At 42.1% G+C, this 22,302-nt stretch overlaps 1 protein-coding gene across 2 annotated transcripts in view; it reads right to left on the minus strand.

Moving 5' to 3' along the window:
* Positions 1–22,302, minus strand: part of RBPJ (recombination signal binding protein for immunoglobulin kappa J region) — a 59,318-nt gene that overhangs the window by 23,372 nt on the left and 13,644 nt on the right. Inside the window, exons 1-3 of one of the 2 annotated variants that reach the window (XM_083833801.1) lie at positions 14,974–22,201; positions 4,464–4,502; positions 1,611–1,706 (exon numbers count right to left, since the gene is read on the minus strand). In XM_083833801.1, coding sequence (XP_083689927.1) covers positions 1,611–1,706; positions 4,464–4,502; positions 14,974–15,155 — 317 coding nt within the window. In that variant the 5' untranslated portion in view covers positions 15,156–22,201. Of the gene's footprint in view, positions 1–1,610; positions 1,707–4,463; positions 4,503–14,973; positions 22,202–22,302 lie in introns of those variants that run through there. The other variant, XM_083833802.1, reaches the window with a different exon arrangement.

Genomic DNA, 22,302 nt, shown 5'->3' on the forward strand with positions numbered 1-22,302 from the left:
TTTGGCTGTTAAATCTGCTGCAAAGGGTTGAAGTTATTTACTGCTGGTAAAGCCTTGCATTACAACTCTTTTGCAGGGCAATGAGCAACAGAGGGCTGTGTAGATAATACACAGTAGAGCCACAGCACACTTGCCTGCTTTTGTGCCCTTCCTCCTGCCCTGACTTCCCATTTGATTCTCATCAAGAATCTCAGAAAGATCTAAAAAGCACTCAGAATGAGTACGCAAATGGAGCTGCTGAACCAGAAACTGCAGAACTGCCCAAAAGAAAAGATTTGAGACACTGGCTATCAGGGAAGAGGACACATCTTGGAACAGAATTACCCAGGCACAGAATACTAAAGAACAGTTTGCACCTCCATGACCCACAAACATCAGGAAATGTGTTTTAGATTGGTAGTATTGAACAGAGAACTTCATAGGCTTAATTCTACTATATTCCTATTTACTAACACTTTCCTAGGAAAACGAGTTAAAATCTCCAATCTCAGAAAGCTGTAAAAATCAGTGATGAAACAGTAGTTACACAACAATGGGAGAAAAAGGTTGAAACTTCAAACCCATTAACTTGCAGAACGTGCTCCTCTGTGGCGAAGAAACATTAAAAATCCAAGTATCTGAAAACTCCTAATTGAACACTGCACTGTTTATTTTAGTGAAATTCAAGGTAAGAAAGTTAACATTTATAATTAAAGGCTAATAATATAATATTTCATCCTAAGAGGACTAGAATCTGTATATCAAGAATCACCCTACTTGCTTCTACCACTCATGCAATAAAAGCATCACACAGAGAAGACTACAGGAAATACACCTGTGCATAAAATGCATTCATCCTCACATCTTCCTGTAGGGTCTGTCCCCTACCTATTATTGTAAATTGTACTGTACTGATTTTTGTAACAGAATGCTTATCACAACCATGAGGTGAACAATTTCTCTTATACCGATTTGAAATTACTCGGGACAAAACTTCTCCACAAATAGTCACCAATAATCACCTTCTTTACTCCGGGCTTAAAATGCAAAGTTTACAGTTAGACATATTAGATGTTTTAATTCACTATAAAACACTGAACTATTAATAATGGTGGAAACATTTAGACTTTTTTTTTTACATATTTGGTTGAGAGTTAGTCAATAAACTGAGGTCATCATTAAGCTAATCTGAAAAAAAAAGTTAAATTACGCCTCTGACCATTATGATGTGTTCTTTATGTTGGGATAGGATGGGACGGGACATAAAAAAAAGCATCCAGCCTTTCACCCAGTCTTCAGTTCTCCCTTTTAGAAAGCAAAAGGTACAAAAGGTACAAGGAAGAACCTCCTTGAACATCACATTATCAATGGAGCCATTTCAACTCAATGGAAGAAAAATTCCACCCACAGAGAGAGAACCTGTTGGCAGGAACAGGCATCACTATGTCGAATGCCACAGGTTTGCAGCATGTTACATATTTGTATGATTTATATGGACACTATTTTATTTAAGCTTCTTCGGATTATAGAACAATCTGAGGGATTCTACAATGCATTACACACCAGACCACACACTACAGCTTCCCTAGCTGGGAGCTGTGGAAGGAAGTCAGGAAGGAAAAGAGACTTACCTTTTTTCATTTCCATATGACTTCTGCGCAACTTTTGCATGGAGTATTAGCACTGTTTGATCACCTCGCTCCTTTAGGTAATTTCGCATTGCTTCCCTAAAAATTAAAAGAATAAATTTTGAAAATTCTTTTGGTTTTGGTTATAATTACAATAATCCAACGGCAGCTTTAGGACAAAAAAAAATACAAATGAAATTGAAAACAACAACTGTTATTATATTAATTGGGTCAAGATAAGTTGTTTTGTTTTCTCTGACAATTGCACATCAAAAACAACAAACTATCTTGTATCAAGCTAGCAGTGCAGCATTGGTTTGTGGTCATTTACAGCTACTACTGCATTGTCCACAAAAAAGGATGTTTGTGATATGAAATCATCTCAGTGCCCATCACTATAACACATTCAAAATCTGACTTTGTAAAATTCAATCCAAATATTTGATTAGAACATCATTCAATATTGTCTCTTTAACTAATACAGTTTCTGATGATAGCAACAAATTCTTCTGCAATTTTGTTTAAGCTATTAACTGAATCAATACTTTTGTCATGTTTATGTTAGTTTTCTTTTGGCTATGAAGATAAGAAAAAACTTAAACTCTTTATTGTTTGATCTAGTTTTCTAGAGAAATCTTTATTTCCTGCATACAGTCAGGCAAAAAAAATAGATTTTTCTACCGTTCATCATCACAGTAATGACAGAAGTCATAAAAGCTGTAATTACCTCAGACACACCAACAGCCATTCCTTGAGAGAAATAAGAGAACAATACACCCTATCATTCCTCTGTATAATAATCTAACTGCTCATTAAGCAGCACGCCAAATTCAACACCCTAGGGTTTAGCTGTGTCAAAGTGCTGACAGAACATTTTGAAGTCCCTGGAGGAGCTTTTGCAGGTTGAATGCCCACCAATGCACTCATCTTCAAAGTCATCGACCATACAAACAAATTATGAATTTAACAGGAAGTTATATAAAGAGACGAAACCTTACAGAAGAGGGATTTTTTATAACTGCTGTTGAACTCCCTTTAGACAGACCTGTAACACCAAAATAAACTGACATCTTGGCTTCTCTGTAAAAACATTTCCAGTGAAAAAATACGGAAGACAAAAGCAAAATTTTGTTGACACTTTTTCCAAAAGAAATCCCCCACATACAGTTTCATAAAGGAAAGCAAGTTGATAGGGTGGAGGCAGGGGGAAATGACAACAATCCAGCTTTGCTAAGGACGTGTTTTAAATTCTTGCATTTGCCATGCCTGTGTAAGACAGTGATCAGTGTGCTAGATTTTCTATGAGAACAGCAGCATGTAAGAGCAGAGAAAAGACAAATTACTGTTTTAACTTGAATTAACTCAATCTATTTACATTTGACACTGGTAAAACTGATGTTTATCCATGACAACACAAATTTTAAGAACTGTCTCAAACTGCATGAACACTTTATTTGCAATCTTTGTCTACAAATATATTTTAAGCCATAAGATTCTTACACCTTCTAATAGACTAGCTGCATTTAAGTAGGTTCAAAACTTTATCTGACAATTTGAAATATTCTATCAAAATATTCTATCAGTTAGGTTGCTTGCTTCTAGCCCCTCGTATAGACGAGGTTTACAAGCTCCTGCTTTGAAGGATGGCTAGCAGCTCCCAGATGCCTACTCTATAATCAAAGTAAGAAGTACCTGACACATCTAATAGCTAAATCCTGCACATGAAATTTAGAGTCGCTATATAAACGACAACATAGTTAAAATACGTGAATAAACAGTCATTAAGTTTGTTGTTTTCAAATCACAGAAGGCAAACTCTATCACGAACTTCAAGGGGATACTAAAAGGTGTTACTGCTCTAGATGGAGAGCAGTTCATGACTTCAAACAGTATCTTTAAATATCCCTGAAAAGGGGTAGGTCAACAGGAAACAGCAGTGTCTGTCCAATTAAAACTTAAGTCACTTCAGATCAATTTTGCATTGAAATGAAGTTTAAGACAAACTAACCAGAAATGCAACAAGACAGATATATCCCCAACACAAAATGCAGACATTTTTCCCACCGTGCTTTACACAGTTTAATTCAAGACAGAAGCAGGCCTCAGTAACACTGTGTTTCCATGTCTTTATACAGCAATAACATCACACAAAACTGTAAAAAATTGCAGATCTTGTATACTTAAGAGGATTTTAACACAGTAGCTGCTTTTGATGGGGACAGTTTGTGGCAGAGAAAAATAAATATTTGCACTGACTGTGTTACTACAGTTTGAAAAATGTTGACAGCTTCTAGCATAAATTCTTTCCTAGAGAGCCCAGAACCAGTTGAGGCACAGCACTGCACAGTCACATGAAACATTTTCCAGAACGAATTGACTCGATGGTACTATTTCATGTCATCACTGACTTAGGCTTCACCAAAAATTGGTTAAGACCACTCCTGGACAGCACCACGTTAATTCTGCTCTTACCTGCAGCGTGACAGCACTAACGGAACAGCTGCATTTTGCCAGTACAGAATGCTGTTTTATATGACTTCACAAGTCACTTTCAGGCAATAAAAGACATCTGGCTTACCTGTGGTTATCTAAAACTAAGCAGATTCACATCCTACTGAAGTCAATACAATTTATTAAAAGGCATTTTGAATATCATACTAAAAACAAACAAGCCACTGGCTGTTCAGAGTTTTCTTCTGAATGCTAACTGCATACAATAATCACATTTTTTTAAAAAGCTTTGATGTTTAAAATCCTAGGATTAGCAATTCACGCTTTTTAAACGTGGAAATCCTTCTGGTGATGAAAAAGGAAACTTCTGAATATTCCTACAAATAGAATTTCTTTAATGCTTACCTGGTAAGCCGTTTCGGTTGAGGTCGCTCTCCAAATTTCCTGAAATAAGAAGAAGTTGCTAATTTAAAACAAAAACGTCTAGTCATAATTTCAAAATGAAACACTATCCCAATTTTACAATTTCTGAAAATGTACTGGAAGATGGGATAATTTCTTTGTCGTTTCCTAGCTTGATTATTATTACAATGCCATTCATCTTGCAACAGCTCCTCCCGCAATAGCAGAGGCATTTTTTATTCAGAAGACTAGATAGCTTTCTTTGCTGAATATCTACGAAGTATTTCATTTACACTAGTTACTTTAATACTAAACAAGTCTTTCATTTACTTTACGCTTATAAAAAATGCCTCCAGCAACTCACTCTTTTTCATTGTCTTTTCTGTTAGGGCCACGTCTACTTTTCCCCCAAATTACGTTGGAAGATTTACGATATCACAGCTACGCAGATAACCAGAAGCTCTTTGCATTGACCAGAAGTGCCAAAAAAAGCAGTTATTACCAACAGAAATTAACAGCCTTAGCTCTGCGCTAACAAATCACAGCAAATTCTCCCCATTGGGCTTATTTCTCAAAAATCTGTTTCTCTTTACGGCGTAAAAAGGATGACAACATACTTCATGTGTGCTGGTACAGAAGTATACGAAAAATCTCTTGTGAGTTGTAGCAAAGCACAAGCCAGAAATACCCTGGTATACACCGAATGTTGTTTAGTCGAAGTGTTTTGAGACAGCTGTATTTCCTCCAGTGCTTTCGCTTGCTCTTGAGAGACAGTACGCTCTTTAGACAAGCCTTAACTAACACCAGAAAATGAGTCTACACAAGGCAGTAACACTTTTACTAAGAGAAAACATCCTCAGATTAAACCAAAATCGCCAAGTAAAAGACCTGAGCAAAAAAGGACGGCTGTACACAGCAATATACATCTGCTCAACCTGGTACGGAAGTATAACCACAAAATAAAATGAGGACAAAGAAAAGGGGGAAAAAAGGCACTTATCGGCTCGAAGACAAACATCTAACAGGCTTAGCTTAACACTTTTCTATCTAAAAATAAACCGAGGCAGAAGAGAGAGCGCTGCTGCTGTCAGTGCTCATAACTATCGCTGCGCCTTGCCAAGCCCTTCGATAAGCAGGCATATCTTTCCCTTCACGCTTCCTGGATAAGGGAAAAACCCGCCTCTAATATTTCCCTACAGGAGCAGCGGAGGCTCCCTAGGACAATGAGGACCCGCCGGGGGAATTCCTGGTGGCGTCATTTAACCATTTGTGCAGCCAGGCTGCCCGCAGCTCCTCCACCACAGCTTGGGGAATTACTCGCTGCGTTTCGATTTCATTTCGGTACTGCTCCAGATGTGCGAAGTGTAAATACGCAGCTCAAGTCGTTTATAGCGTTGAGCAAAACAGCACTTTGCTGAAAGGGCAGTGACAAGATCGCTCAGCAAGGTTTTGTTATTATTCCACTTTGGAGAAATTTGCCTTGTGAAGTGCTGGTGGTCCACTCCATACAGAGGAATCAAATAAAGAGGATTAAGCCAAATGAGGTTGGTCTTCTTCCAGTTTCAACAATGAAATATACATTTATTTTTCTGAACACGCTTAAGTTCCTTTCCCATTTTACTTTGGTGGTGTTAGTGTATCGCTCGTGTTTTGCCTTATTTTAAGTTAAAATGCAACCTGATAAAATTCTGGCTGCGAGATTTGTTTTTGTGTGTTTTGAGTTTCAAGCTCTATCGGACATGTACTTTATTTGGATTTTTCTCTGTGGTACACGTGGCTGTGTTGTCACAGTCGTAGGGCAGAAAGTAAGTACAAAACCCGCCGGCTTTGCACCTGGGCAGCAGTACCGGGTGTCTACACCTGCACAAGCCGACACTCTACCAAGACGAAGTTATATTCCCAAACCTTTCCTCTTCTACCCCGTCTTTTCAGGATCTGCCTCACTCCACCTCCCAGGCATGCCCTCTGATTCGAACAAAACCCTGTAGGTTAGCTGCCAGAACCATATTCTTTGTTTCAAACCCTCTGCACCTTTTAATTCACAAAGAGAAAAATGAAGAGGTGCCAGCTTGGAGTGAAGGAAGCATCACACGACACCTGCTTGGCCAACAGATCCAGCCCAAGAAGAGGCCACGAGCACAGCAGAAACCATGCAGCCCACAACATCCCTGGACCAACCCAGCCGTTCTCCAAGGCAGCATGTGCTGGTGCTACCTCTGGGCGCAGCAGGTACTGTCCCCTTGCAGGTGGGCTTATCGCTGCCTAGTAAAGCTGTGCGAGCACGGCATCTACACGGAACAGGTGCAATTACTCCAGGAAACAAAACCCATCCTCTTGGCCCTGTACCAACAGGGCCACTTCAGAGGCAGAGCGAAAGCCTGGAGCCACTCTGGAGATGTGCAGTGTCCCCTTGCAGGCCCCTGACTGAGTCAGAAGTTGAACTCGGATGACTTGATGCTGGGCGCAGCACCTTCCTAAACCACCTGGCAGCTTTCCCCAGCCTCTGCCATCCACAAGGAAGCTCATGGCTTCGCTGGAGTCGGCTTGGGAACACACACAAATGCTACCTGTAGCAACACGAACCTTCTGCAGAGATGATGTTACATACACATACAAGGCAAGGTAAAACAGGAGGAAGTTACAGACTCACATTTACTGAAGTCCAATTTTTGACACGCTAATTAAATAGAGCTATTGCTTCTTTAATAACGTCATCTTACAGAATCACAGAATCTCCCGAGTTGGAAGGGACCCAGGAGGATCATGGAGTCCAACTCCTGGCTCTGTACAGGACCACCCCAAAATCAGACCATGTGTCTGAGAGCACTGAGCTCCAGCAGGCTCGGTGCTGTGACCACTTCCCTGGGGAGCCTGTCCCAGTGCCCGACCACCCTCTGGGTGAAGAACCTTTCCCTAACACCCAGCCTGACCCTCCCCTGTCCCAGCTCCGTGCCGTTCCCTCGGGTCCTGTTGCTGTCCCCAGAGAGCAGAGAACTTGACCAAAGACCGGTGGTCGCACGCCTCATCCTTGACATCAGCGATCAGCACCTCCCTGCACCACCTCAGCATCTTTTCAAGAATCCCATGAATGTTACTCAGAACTTACAACTCTTACGATCTAACCTACAAACGACTCCAATTAATAGAAACTTGGACAAGGATAGCTATGATATTTTAGGAAAAGTTAGTGTTATTCTTGTACGGAAGCGCTACAATTATAGATTATTTAAATAATGTGTGCATGAATAATGTTGATTACCACTGCATTCTTAGACATCCAGTAAAGAACCTCTCTAGCCCAATGACAGCACTGGTCAAAGAGGTCATAATTCAAGAATTAACAACTCAGACGTGATTATGCCGTGGCACTGTTCTGCCACACACCCAAAAGATTGAATGCTGCCTGCCGTCCACTGAGAACCACAGTGAAAAGAAGGAATCTCAGAGTACAAAAAGATACCAAGAAAATTAATAAGCACGATCAATAGTTCTCAATAGGCTCAAACTCTTTAGGCTTTAGTGAGAGAGAAACCCTGAGAGAAAAGTGACAAACGGATGCAACAACCTGCAAGAAAAAGAAAAGGTATGCAGGATGTGAAAAGAAGATGGTTATTCTCTATTTCTCACAAACAGGAATTAGGAATTATATCTAATGTCTCCCAATTTCATTCTAAAAAATGATTTTTTGTTGCTCTACCAACACTTGTTTTTTTAGACTAAGCTGTGAAACATATTTACTGCTAGAGGATGCTGTGGAGGCTGAAAAAAGGACTTAAAAAAAGCTTATACAAAAGTCTGGTACAGTACTCTGTTAGTTTCTATTAAACATAACGACCTATTTTTTTTCACAACCTTGTTCTCAGGAAACCCTAAACCATGGTCTAGCAGCAGCAAAGACATCACCAGCAATAAAAAACAGTCAACATTTGGAGCTATCTTTGATTCTTTCCTTGGTCATCTGCAGCTGACGGCCGGCAGGCATGGTCCAGTATCTACGCCCCTGGGAGCCCGACTATTCCGCAGCAGCTGTTGCATCCAGGGCACCACACTTTCAGTCGCATTGCAAAACTCAAAATACACAAAAAAGACAGGAAAACTAAAAGTAGCACATGTATTACATTTAATGGTTCATTTGGTTTGCTCTTTCCGTATGTTTTCAATTTGCTGTCGATACCTGTATCACCAACGCGGCGCACAAGGACTACCAGTAACTGCCATGAAGAAGGCTCTTTAATGTTTGTGAGGCCAAGACAGACACTCTGGAAGTGCAAGAAACATTTACAGTTTTGTGCTAAATGACAGACAGTGTATAAGCTATGATTGCAGTTATTTCAAGCTATTTGACATGTTGAAATATAAGCCAGTTCAGTTTTGTCAGCATTACCTGACAGAGCTTGCAATATTTTTCTCGTGTAGGCTTTTCCTGGATTTTCTCTGTTCTGGGATTTCTTTTTGTGTTCAGCATTTCCCTTACTCCTCTTTGCATACATCTTGAAAATATGTAAATTGATGCATTAAAAATATACAGGAAACAAAATGTATCACAGACCATTTCCTCTAGTGGTTATAAAATAAGCTAAATATATATAATTTGAAGTCCTAATAAGAAGTCGTATATAATTATATCTGAATGCCCTCTCATTTCCTTGTTTTTTAAAAACTATCCAAGACTAAGCACTGCTTCAGGTGTACTGTACTGCAATGCCAGACACACAGCCAAGCTGCCATGTCAATTCACAAAACTGATTCAGTGCAAACTGCATTTCACTAACACACTGCACTGCAAACAGCAGTGCGAGCGCGAGGCTCACCAGGACCACTTGCTGTTGCAGCTAGTTGTGCCGGTTCCAATAATTCTTTTCCCAGTCCTATATTTTCTCCAACCACTGCTCTGTATCCTATTACTTTATGTATTTTACTTCTCCTCTGATACTTTGCATAAATTAATTTCACTTGCACGTTCCGCACTGTAGGAATAGCTCTGCTCGCACATCATGTCCCAAATCACTCTTCTTTTCAAATCCATCCTTTTCATTTAGCAAGCCCCAGTTTGCCATTCAAACTTTTATTCAAACTTTTCTCCGTTCATGGAATGGGAAGAAAACGCACTGCTTCTGCCTCTTCGCATGCTGTACCTGCCTGCCTCTCAAGTAACCCTGGACACGAACAATGCGCTACCATGAACCTTGTACGAACACTAACTACTCCTGCTCAATTTTTTAACATTCTCAGGTTAGGTAAACATGACAACACCAATGGTAATTCTCAAATGTTTTCAGACAACATCACAATGCCAAATCCTATTCGGAATGCCTCACTCAGATACAATACACATTATACCACAGCCTCCTATCACTGTGAGAGTGGGAAGTTCCATCATTGCCAACATCTGCGTAAGAGCACAAAGAAAATTGATCAGTTACTGTAACCATCTACTAGCAGTACCCAACTTCTTTCTGTAATACAATCTTATTTTCTGTTGCTAAACTTAACTGTTCTGGCTGAACATTTTTTTTCCCCAATGACTCTGTGTTTCAAGTCAACTTTGGAAGGAAAAAATAAATTAAAACCAAGGCAGTTTTGCATTTGCAAGAACTATAAAAAAGAAATCCCAGGCTGTCCCATCCTCAGCTTCGACTGAAAATTGGTGGTCGCTAAACTGCTGTAGCATCCTCATGCCTGGAATATGAACTTCACATTCTTCCGGCACTGGCCTTTAGCCAGGAACAACCCTTTCACAGTCCCTGAGAAAGTCCATTCACCTTTATTTGCTGAGCTTATTAGCCTTAAAAAAAATCAATCCACAGCAATCAAATAGAGGCAAACTTCAGCAATTTGCCTTAAGAATTCTGTCTTCCCTTGGCCTTTTGGCGTATAGCATGAGTATCATGGATCTTACTGTAAATAATGGTCTCCTGAGAGGCAAAAAAGCAAAGGGGAGCTGTCGAATTTGAAGACAGTAGGAGTTAACAGCTGAGTGGAAAGAGTACGCTGATGAGGCCAGCAGGCAGGGAATACCAGGAAGAGCAAGAGTTGGAAGACATGAGTGGCAGACTAAGGCTGGCTAGCTGAGAAGAATGGGCTGGAGAAGCACATTATGGGAAGTGAGGCACCAGAAAAGCTGGATTAAAAATAAAAGCGAAATACTTGACCTAAATCATCCCAAAACATACAGCAGATATCCACGTGTTGATATCTGAGTAAGCACCTCTTTTTGCCTTACACAAGCAGGAAGGGATCTTCATGGTGTTGTGGGGTTAGCCCCGGTAGGCAGCTAGGCACCACACAGCTGCTGGCTCACCTCCCCCCACTCCCAGTGGGATGGGGGAAGAGGAAAGGAAGAATAAAAAGCAAGAAAACTTGTAGCTTCAGATTAAAAAAAAAGATGTTTAATAAATGAAGAAGTGGAAGAAGACAGAAAGAAAACAAGCAATGCAAGGCAATCACTCGCCAACTCCCACGGGTGGATCAAGCTCGGCCAGTTCCCCCCCAAAAGACAGCTAACCTCCCTAAGCCCCCTCTCCCATTTATTGCTGAGGATGACACTTTATGGTAGGGAACATCTCTCAGGTTAGCCCAGGTCATCTGCCTGCTCGTGCTCCCTCCTGGCCTCTCACAAGCCCCCAGTGCACTCACTGCAAGGCAGAAAGGCCTCGATGCCGGGCAGACCCTGGTCAGCAACACCTAAAGCAGGGGGGTGTTAGCAGCAGTGCTTTGGTCACAAACCCAAAACACAGCACCAGAACAGCTGCTAGGAAGCATGTTAACCTCACCCCAGCCAGCCGCAGTAAATAGGATAACTGAAGGGAAATCGTGTGCTTTCTGCACGGGAAAGGAAGACTGCTCAGAAGGGAACTTTCCTGGAAAAAAAATGTTATCCCATAGCTGTTTAATGCAACAGTTCCGGCTCCTTCTCCTGAAGCAGAAACCTCCCGATGTTGTCAGCCATAAAATATGGCAATCACTAATCCAGGACAGCATAAGGCCCGGAGCCTGATGGAGTGGCAAGTCCCACTTGCCTTAAACAAAGCTGTCAAATGAATGGGCTTTGAGACACGCACAGTGTACTTATTAGGGGATAGAGATGATTAAGAACACTAAATTAAATACAGAATAGAGTGACTAAAGAAAGTTTTACTTCCTCAGAGGAGGTCTGAGGGAAACAATGCTTGAAATAGGAGGAATCTAATGAAAAGATCTTCAGATTTTTATAGCATCTCCAGAGACGTTTCAGAATACACTGCCCAAGTCAGAAAGAAAGAACAAATTCCAACCTCTGCTCTCCAACAACATGAAGTGACAGTGAAGTCTGATGAGAGGTTGAAGTTACGTGCCAACAGCTCTACATCTCCGATTTCTGGGGAATAGGTGGTATCCCAAAAGCCACTCATTGTGACGGGGTGGGGAGTGAAGAAATACTAACATTTCAGCCACTACAGGTACGCTGTAGTTGGGAGTGTGCTAAACGGAAACTTCTGTCCTTCCCCTGATCCCCGTTCTAAAAGCAGTCTGCTGTCAGATGCAACCGGCTCCTGCAGTACAGCCACGTACATCTGTGAAGGAATGTGAGGAGTCTGGGGCTGGACAACGAGACAAAAGCCTTTTAAAGAAAGAAAGAAGAAAGAAGACAAGTAATTTGCAGGCTTTTTTTTTTATTGTTTTCCCTCAACTTAAAATCAACAACTCCAACATATCTGGAAAGGCAGAAAATCTTTGAAATGTAAGTTCAGCCTTCAGCACAGGACAGCTAGTCACAACAGGGCCTACCGCTTCTACCCTAACAAACAAAAATAATCTTCACAGAATTCTTTTTGAGTCGCTGTGTGGTCAGTTATCACGAGCCTATTAAAAGTTGTGTACAGAGTTCGCCAGGATCGTTCACTTCGCGGTGCTATTTCGAGGCTTACTGAGCTTGCTGAGGTTACCTAAGACCTGGGGAAGTGAAATGCTAAGTTTTCAGTCAGTTTTATGTTTAAAGTCTGTATAGAGGATTAATACAGAAGTATCAATTTTCAGCAGTTAACTGACACATTAGTTGTTTCTTTTTCTTTAACCCCCCTTCAGCTGCTGACCATTTCCAACTTCAGAGGATCCTGGAACAGTTTGGGTTGGGAGGGACCTTGAAAACCACCCAGTTCCTACCCCTGCCATGGGCAGGGACACCTCCCACCAGCCCAGGCTGCCCAAGGCCCCATCCAGCCTGGCCTTGAGCACCTCCAGGGATGGGGCATCCACAGCTGCTCTGGGGAGCCTGTGCAAGTGCCTCACCACCCTTACAATGAAGAATTTCTTCCTAGAAAAAATTTCTTCCTAATTTGATTCAATTTACTTACAGAGAAATTAGGGAGGTACTGAAGAAGCACGGAGGAAAGTTCATACTCAGACTTCAAACATGCTTAAAATTATCAGAGCCACCAGACACAACAGCGTCCATGTCTAGGACATACTGAACAGATCTCAGGAGCCATCCCTTCGTTGCCTGTTGGTTAAAAACACTTCATACGAGTTAAGCAGTACACTGCAATCTACATGGCAAGACAACTGTTCTAGATCAGCCTCATCTTGTTTTTTACAGATTTCTGCATTTGCAGATTTCCACGTTCTCTACTAAAGTTAAATTGCAAATACGTTATAAGAAAAATACACAGGATTTTTTTCTTAATGTAAATGTATTTTCTGGCGCATGTACCTCTGTGAAGACAAGATGCAAATACTGAAAATATTTCTGCACATTCACCTACACAACCATATTTTCTCACAAGCATGTTGGAACACAACTCCCACGAGAAAAGATCGTCTAGGAAACAACGTCCCATCTGGTGGTTCACACACACAAAATGCCTGTGTATTGAAAAACGGCCATTTGTGATCCTGCACAAGCTTGACTACCAAACTTCATACAGTAGTTTTTTCTATCATTGGTCTGTGAAATACATATTAAATATATCTGTTGATTCACACCATTTTTAATATATTTGCGTATGTATTTGATTTCTGTAACTCCACCTCATCCCCCTCTGATTATTTGTAATGAGGCTGGAAACAGGGTATTGTTATGAATTGCCAGTGGCAAATACAACTGAGAAAAGAATGCTATGGAGGTTTCACACACACACACTTGTGCTCAAATAGAACATTTCACACTTAACTTTCACATGGATGAGGGTAGTGAATGAATGAAAATACAAGTGGCTCAACAAAGACCTCCGGAAGGAGAATTTTATCTTCTCCAAAACACAAATGGGTTCACTACACACAGGTGAGATCGCTAAGGGAAACAGAGAAGGTTGTACTACCAGTAACACCCGGTGCTAAACAACCAACACATCAGAGGCACAAACTAACAAGAAAGAATCAAAATAAACAAAATTATATTGTAAAAAGATGAAAATTCTTCTCGCAGCCCCTCTTCAGCCCATGACTCCACACATCCTGAACCATTCACAAATTCGGAGCAGAGTTCCTTTCCCCAGGCTCACCCACCCCAACATCCCACACGTGTCTTTTCTTTGCCCTCCCCTGATCTTTACAGTTTGCCACAACTCCAAGCCATGCAGCCGAATACGACCCAACCCGCACCGGGAGCGTTCCTAACTACTGTGGCTTCTTTATCTGTGCAGCATCTCCGAGAAAGGAGTTTTTAAATCCTCAGGCTACTCGCGCCCTAAACATTTTATGGTCTTCTAATATTTCCTCTGACTTCGCAGAACCACAGTTGTTGTTGCTGTGCTACTTCTTCAATAAAAATACTGCCATGGCTGGTATTCAGTCCTGTGCAAGGTGCATCAGGCGCTGAAGGTTATGCAGATCCATTACTTCGCAGCAGTGTGTGCATCTTGTTCTTTCTTGCAATGAACGTACTTGGACTCGTGTAGTAAGACACATCTAACTAAGCCGCAGATAAATGATGCATGTCAGGAGCTCTTGCTCCTTCGATAGCACCACACACGTGAGGTATGGCAGCTGCTGAAGTGACATCTGTCTCCCTCCAGGTGCAACTCAGGAGGAGCACACGCAGCTGCAGAATCGCACCCGGCCCTCAGCTCGCTCTCGCTTTTGCCTGCCCGCAGCACTTAGGCCCCAATCCTGATCAGCTGTCTGCCATTACAAACGTTGCTATAAAGACTTTGTCCTGAAGATTAGGAGTTTAACCTACTTTTAAAATAAACCATGGCTTTCACATCCACACATAACGTACAAACAGCCAACCTCAGATAACCTGCTTTGAAATACTACTGACCCAACGTACCCTCTCTTTCCTATCCATCCTGCAAAAGGAGATAAAATTAAAGCCCCACCAACTGAGGACGTTTAAGGGATGTGAACAATGCTAGCACTCCTGCTGCTCCCAAAGTCCTTTCCTCCCCGGAACGAGCGGACGATGGGCAGTCCAACTGCACTCTGGCCCTTTGGCAGTAGAGAGCAGCCCTGAAGTCACAAAACCAGGACGCTCTGTTGATCAACACACAAAATGTTCCCTCTCTTCAAGGAAAAGACAAAAAAAAAGACCCACCTGCTCCAGGGTGAATGCCAGCAGCCACGCACTATCACATCTCTGTACTGCATGATCCTGCGCTGCTCCGGCCTGCGCTCACGGAGCCCTCCAGCACCGGGAACATGTTCCGTGTTTGAAGCAAGCCTTGTACTGTACAGCGCTATGTACACTTCTGGCACCATATCAAATAATACTGACATAAATACAATAGAAAAGGCTCCGCTTCGGTTAGTCACGCCCTCTCACTGGAAGTCCCTGGTTCAATTAGGAACTCCCTCTCCCTCTTCTGACCTGCTTTCATCCTCCCACGTTGCTTTCGTTATTGTCCTCGCTCTTTTCCAACCCCCAGATAAAGGAAATCACAGAGCTACGACTGCAGTCGACAGCTTGCACTGCTATCAGCAAACACGCTGACTTTTAAACAGCTTACAGAAGTAAACAAAGTCCCTAGTTTATACTAGTCATACACATTTGGAGAAAAAACTCCATCCAGTAAATTACTATAGCTTCACATGATTCTAAAAATCAAAGGTCTGGTCCAAAATGGACATCATTTTACTCCAGACAGGACCCACACAACTGTGCCACGACAGTAAGGCAAGCAAATCAGTAATCGCAGCCTATTTAAGAACAAGAACGTGACCGAAACTTTTTCTGTAGATGCATTTTCCCTGCTTTGATTTTTGCTTTAGGTACCTGTTGCAAGAAGCTACAATAACTCAAAAATCTCAAGTACACTAACTTCTCAAATTGATAGTTGATAATAATCGACTTAAAGCATGCAAATAAAATGGTAGGATGGTGCAGAATGTAAGAATCATCATCAAAAATGACTATATTTATAAAGATTCCTTTAAATTCACATGCTACTAATTCTTTTTGACTGAATCCATAAAAATGTTGGCTCAGAAGTTCACTGGAAACTGGAGATTAGCACACACCTTAGCAGCTGCAAGGGTTATCAGCTTGAAAAATCAGTACGCCAACAGAATCTCCGTCCCTAAAACAATATAATTTGGCTCAGCTATTGTAACTGCATGGGGAATGTGCACTATAAGACTCATTAATGTTATCTTCATTCACTCAAAAAAAAAGTGACTGTTGAGAAAAAGGAAAATAAATGCACATAGTTCACAAAATTAGCCACTAAAATAATGGTAAACTCCTAAAGCATGAAAATAGTCTGAAGCGCGGTCCCACATTCACAGCTTTCAGTGACAGCTCCTTTGCTGAGTGTACACTTACAAGGATTCTTCTTCTCCCTCTAGCCCCATAAATTTCCCCCTGGACTTGACCTTGCGCATCACCTGTGAATAGATATTTCACCAAAGAACTTGGTTTTTATTTCTTAAGAAAGTGATTCTATCTCCCCTACTAAACTGTAATTCAAGTTATCACCTGGCCTTTAAAAAAAACAAACAACAAAACAAGTGACTCCCTTGTCTTTTAAGATACTAGCTTTCTAAATATTGTAAAAACACAGCTATTGAGTAGTAAAGCAATGCTTTTTATGGCCACTATCTGCCCATAACTGCAATTACTATTTAGTCTAAAGCAAGATTTTTTTATTACATAAGGAATCAACTTTACTAAATGTACTGAATGTTGCTTCGGATGCCTCATTACTTGACAAAGGTCACGATACTTTTTAGACTATGTTTCTGCCAACATAGGAGCCCTCCTCTGCACTACAGTACCTGAGGCTTTGCACGACCTTGGTTTCAATGTTTGAATGCCTGCTGTGTTCAGAGAACAGTTTCCCCTCTTCAGACCTTCCGTCCTTAGCTGGGAGATAAGCATTCATCTTCTGTGCAGAGGGCACCTTGCAAAAAATAGTAGTGAAAAAAGCACAAAACCTAAAGGTTCCTGGTTTTCTCTGAATCGCCACTGTTCGCTGTAATGCCAAAAATACACAGTAGAAGCAGAAATTGTGAATGATTTGCAAGGAAGTGGTAAAGAGCCATATTGAACTTACAAAGGAGGAAGATCCTCAAAAAGCCAGCCTAACCTCACTAACCATAAAGGCAAGTCCGTATTTCTTCTGAACAGCTCGTAAGGACACAACAGGTTCCTGACAGGGACAGTCACTGGTCAGCCCCAAATCTCCGACTGCTGTTCTATGAGGGTAACAGGCAGTAAGTCTTCGGTGTGCCTTTCCTTACCCTATAGCCACACGAGCAACGGAGCTTCGTTACTTCAGTGACTGCTTCCTAGGCATAACCACAAGAGCACACCTAGCTGGCTCCCAGGGGCTGTGTCCCCAGGGGCAGCCCCACTCCAGCCTCTCAGCTGCACCACCTGCAGCGCCCAGAGCTGCTCTGAGCACCAGTTCAGCCCAGTCTGCCACACCACCAACACGCTGGGAAGCGGGAGAGAGACGGGGACACAGCGTCTTTTGGTTGCAGACAGCTGGTCAGCCTCCTCCACAAGCTCTAACAGAAACCAAAAGAGATCACACAGAAGCAGCAGCTACGCTTGTCTTCCCTTGCATTCTAGCGAGCCTGTAACTCTCAGAGAAAAGAATTGTGCGGAAGAAAAAGCACAAGAGAATTCTGTTACCTATAAAGTTAAAAAAATATATATGCTATATATATATATTTTTAGTGACTCAAATCACTCGTTAAAAAAATCAGGAAAGAAAATTAATCCTCTTGCATATGGAAAATGACTTGCAAAAATGTCTTTATTATACTTCAGAGATCTTACTGGTAGACTAACGCTCTCAGTAAAGGTTACCTTAGAAAAGCAGAGGCCTGTTGCCCCAGCTGCAGTCAGAACTTCATGCAAAATGCCAGCTACGTGTGCTACATCTATCTCTAAGGTTTAAGAGGGCCAACTCTGACAAAGCCTTGCTGTGACAGCACAAGTCACTGACACCCAAAAGGCCTCTCCCACCTCGGCGCCAGGCCAGGGTGAGCAGACGCAGGGCTGTGTCCCAGCCACGCCACCTCACAGCTGGGCTGCGGCTTCACAGCAGCCGAAGGCCCTGCTGCCACCACACCAACCCGGGGCTTCCTCGCGGCCACAGCCCCCTACCCTTCCTCACCCAACTCAGCGCCCGTCACACCGCCCCACAAGCTGGCTAAAACCAGTGGCCCTGCCCAAACACCTCTGGGCAGGAGGGGGACGGAGGGGCAGCAGGAAGGTAAATCCTACTGGGGTAGTGCCAACCACCACGCGATGCGGCCAACGGGAGCACCGAGAGGTCGACAGTATGCTGTTAGAAAGCTGGTGCGTCTTCCCTTCAGACCCGTTTTTATGGTGTTTTAAATTATGTAATAAAATATGATTTGTACGTTCCATTTACTGAATTTATCTTGTTTCAGGACCTGTAAGCTCTGACTGGGATAAAATATGCAATGCTCAGCCCACCAAAGGATAAGTTTCAAGAGCCATTTATAAAAATGTTTACTGTATTTTCATACTTCTAAACAACACCTGGGGGAAACAGGGACCATACCCCAGCATCTCCTTCCTCCAGCAGCTCTATCAGTTGAGTCAACTTCTTATATTTTAAAATCTTTTATTTATTTTAAACACTATTCTTACTTTTTGTATCCTCTCCCTTCATTCCCTTCCCCCCTCCAACTTCCCCACCGCAGCAATCCTTCAGAAAGCAACATGGAAGCAGCTCCTCCTATTAATTAGAAGAAAATTACTACAGTTATGTAAGCTTACTTCTCTGCAACTGTGTCTCATCCCCTGCTTCAAGATCTGTAAAACAACTATCAGCCTTTAATCAGAGCACAGGTATCAGCTCACAAGCAGGTTTTCATGCACGCGGCGTTCTCCAAATGGTCAACTAAAATTTGTCTCCCCAGTAGATGCAAGCGATGACACAAAACCCGGGAATACACGCACTTTTTAACAAAACCCTATTTGGCACCAACCTGTTTTACAAAATTACAGGTTTTCCTAGATTTCAGACGTTTTCTTGGTGCATCACCCAGGAATTATGTGGTTACATCAACATTAGCTGGGTGCAGTTGCACAAGGAGCTGTCACTATCCTAGAATTAATCGATCTCAAGTATATTGTTTTGTAATTAAGCTTGTGAATACATCGCCCCATGAATATAACAGCAGCAGCAATAAACACATCCCAGAGAAGAGGGAGAATTAGAGGCTCTCTGTCACTGTCGAGGACAGCTAAATCACTCGGAGGCCATCCTTCATCAGCAACCTCTCCCTGTGGTTGCGGTAGCGCTCTGCAAGCAGGGAGCGTTTTATACGAGCAGAGCGTTCTTACGCCTTTAAAGTCACATAACTAGTCCTTCATTTATACTTCAGCTACAGCCCCTGCACTAATTACGCGTTCCCACAAAGGAAAGACACAAATTCAGATTCCCATTTAACAAATCGTTGACTTTTGAAAGAAAAAGATAAAATAGGGCACGTGTAAAAAAAAACGTTATTTGTTTAAATAATACAAGCCAGAAAGGCCTTTCACTTACTGCTATTGTTGATTTCATAATTCATTTTTAAAGCCGAACTGCTAGAGAAACATAATCTCTGCAATGCCTTATCATCAACTACAATAATACTTTTTATAACCGTTATTGCAAACAGATCAGTGATCCCTGAAGAGGACAATTAAACTGACACTCCAGAACCACGGTTTTTACTCCTTATCGCAGTACATTTACAATAATCATCTGAAAAGTTTAGATTGCGTGGCCGGGATGTCAGCAGGCTAACACCTTATTATCCTTTCTTCTGGTATTATGGCATTACAGTTCTCGTACACAATTATACGTGTTCCTCTCGTGCCAAAATAGCTTTCACGGGGTATTTTTCATAAGAAAAAGAATCTGCAGAGCACAAAATGCAAAGCAGTTATTATTGTCCATTTTTTTAAATGGAAATTGTGTGAATCATACTTAATTCAAGTAGGCTTGCCTTTCAGGTTTGTCAAGTTTAAACTCCACACAGATGCAAATTACTGCTAAAACTTCTCCCTGCATCTTAATGAGGTACATTATAAACTATGAAGCCAACTCGAAAACAAGAGCATTTTTGACGGCGGTTTTACTCGAGCTAGGTATTCTAAGCGGTTAAAGGACTCGGAGGGCAGGAGGAAGCTGTACCAGCAGCACTTGGATTCTGCCTGATCCCGAGCCTGTGCCTGCTCCAAGCCTGGTTTCCCAGAATAATGCTTGTGCTGGCACAAATTTCTGTGCGAGGATTTGACTGCATGATAAGCGTGCCTAAGCAGCGTTGCGAAGACTCCCAACTGCTGAGCTCTGAACCCAACCTCTTTTCAAAACATTGTCTCATCCTTTCAAGTACGTTCAGGCCAGAAGGGAAAGTAAATTGTCAAAACTGCATGCAAGTGGTAAACAACCAGGTTTAAGAAGACGTTTTAGTTAGCAGCTACCAGGGTCTCGCTTGTATCTTGACTGGTTTAATGATGATAGCCAACAAGGAATTGCCAATTGCGAAGAGCATGGACCGCACTCATCGATGGCGAGGTTTCCTTTCGGCAATTCTGCCTACTGCTGCTTCAAACGGGGCCGACTGGGCTCGCCAAGAAAAATGCTAATCATGGACAAATGCAATAATTAAGGGTCAGAAATCAGATAGAGAAGCCGAATTCCTGAATTCCAGAATGCAGATGCTTGTGCAGCCAAGATAAATGAACAGAGAAGTCTCACTCTAAGCAAAATCACGGGGTGACCTATATTGGAAGTCAGGGCTCAGAATTCAGCAGTGTAACAGGACAGTGCCGTCTTCCAAGCCACTAATGCATGCTGGAAAACAGGGCCATGCTAACACGTCCACAGAGCAGGCTTATTAGTCTACTAACCGCTAATAGTCCTTCGTTGCTTTTGTTTCCCAGCTTACTAAAAAAATGAACCTCACGTATGAATCTGATTATCCATCCTTGCAGTAACTTCGGAAGCCCTAATTCAGTTCTGACCAAGTTTAAAGAGTGGAGAAGAATTAAGCTGCTATGAGTTTTACGAAAACTGGAGGCTGGAGAGACATTTCCAAAATAATGATGTCATTGGAAAAGACACCCAGAGCTTGGAAATCACGAACTGCTTCACAGCTGGTCACCGTGCATGTGCCCTTTGGACAGAGCACAAGCGCATGCCTTCGCTGTGCCACAAGCCGCGCTCTGCCCATCAGGGATGAAGGAGCTCACGGTATCAGCCTGTAAACTTTCCTCACCATACAAGAGGAAGCGTAAGTTCATTAGTCCTGCTGTTTGCAGAACAACTTGAGGACAAAAAACCCCACCCTGTTCCTTGACAATAGCATATGCAAATATAGTCGAAACAAACGAAGAACATTGAGAACGTCAATTTTGAAGTGCTTTAATTATCTTATAGAGTTATGGGAAACTTTGAATATTGTCAGCATAGCATTCGTGCATACAGAATACTCTATCAGCGTTTCATCGTAGAAGTCTTAAATTTGTTATCTACGTGCTGTTCAGTCAGGCATAAGAAATATAAAAAGCAACAGTTAGCTATAAAGTCAGATTATAAGAGGGTCTCCAGAATGCTAACAGCAGCAATAAGTTATGAAATGTAACTTCACTGTTGAGTTGCACACAATTTTAGGGACGCTGCCCTAAGTAGATTTTTAAACAAGAACCCTGGGTTGAATGTTAGATTTATGACTATAAACCTCTTGAAACAGGTATGAAATTGTTATGTTTACTAGCCTGAAGAAAGCCTAAATCCTAGTAATTTGAAGACAAACACCAGTAAAGTATTTCACTGCCTTATTTAAATTTTTTATTTCCCCAGTGGTTCACAGGTTGTTGCAATTGTGTGCCAAGTCACCTACCATGTCAGCTAGGATGGTGCCTGATTCTTTAAATAGATGGTAGTGCTGTGGAGACAGAGGAAGAACTACAGGACTGCTTCTGTGACGAGGAGGGCAGTGGGAGAAGTGAAATGTGAGCTGCAGGTTTGGAAGCCTGAGGTATCTTTCACTTCTGTTTTGTATTTTTTCCATATACACAGGAAACTCCCTTGGGGGGAGGAGAAAGACCAACTTCCCTACAGCTAAACACAAGAACATATGTAAAACAGTCAAGTCGCAAGTCTTCAATGTTTCCATACCTTAATAAAAAAGAATGAGGCAAAAATTTCAAAAACTGAGATAGCAAAGTCTAATTTTCCCACCTCCAAAATGTCTTCAGACAACCCATGTGGGAAGTAGTAGGAAATCCAAGAGAAGCAGGAGAGAAAAGAAGAGCAGAAAGCCTCCACAGACACACGTGCATCACCACCCACCTCGCCCTTGCACAGCTCAGCCCCTTCCCCAGCCCTGACCCCTCTCCCCCCATTTCCCTCGGTCCCCCTTTTGCTGCTGCAAAGCAGGAGAGGCAGTG

Source organism: Anser anser, assembly GCF_964211835.1.
Source record: "Anser anser genome assembly, chromosome: 4".
Taxonomy (NCBI): domain Eukaryota; kingdom Metazoa; phylum Chordata; class Aves; order Anseriformes; family Anatidae; genus Anser; species Anser anser.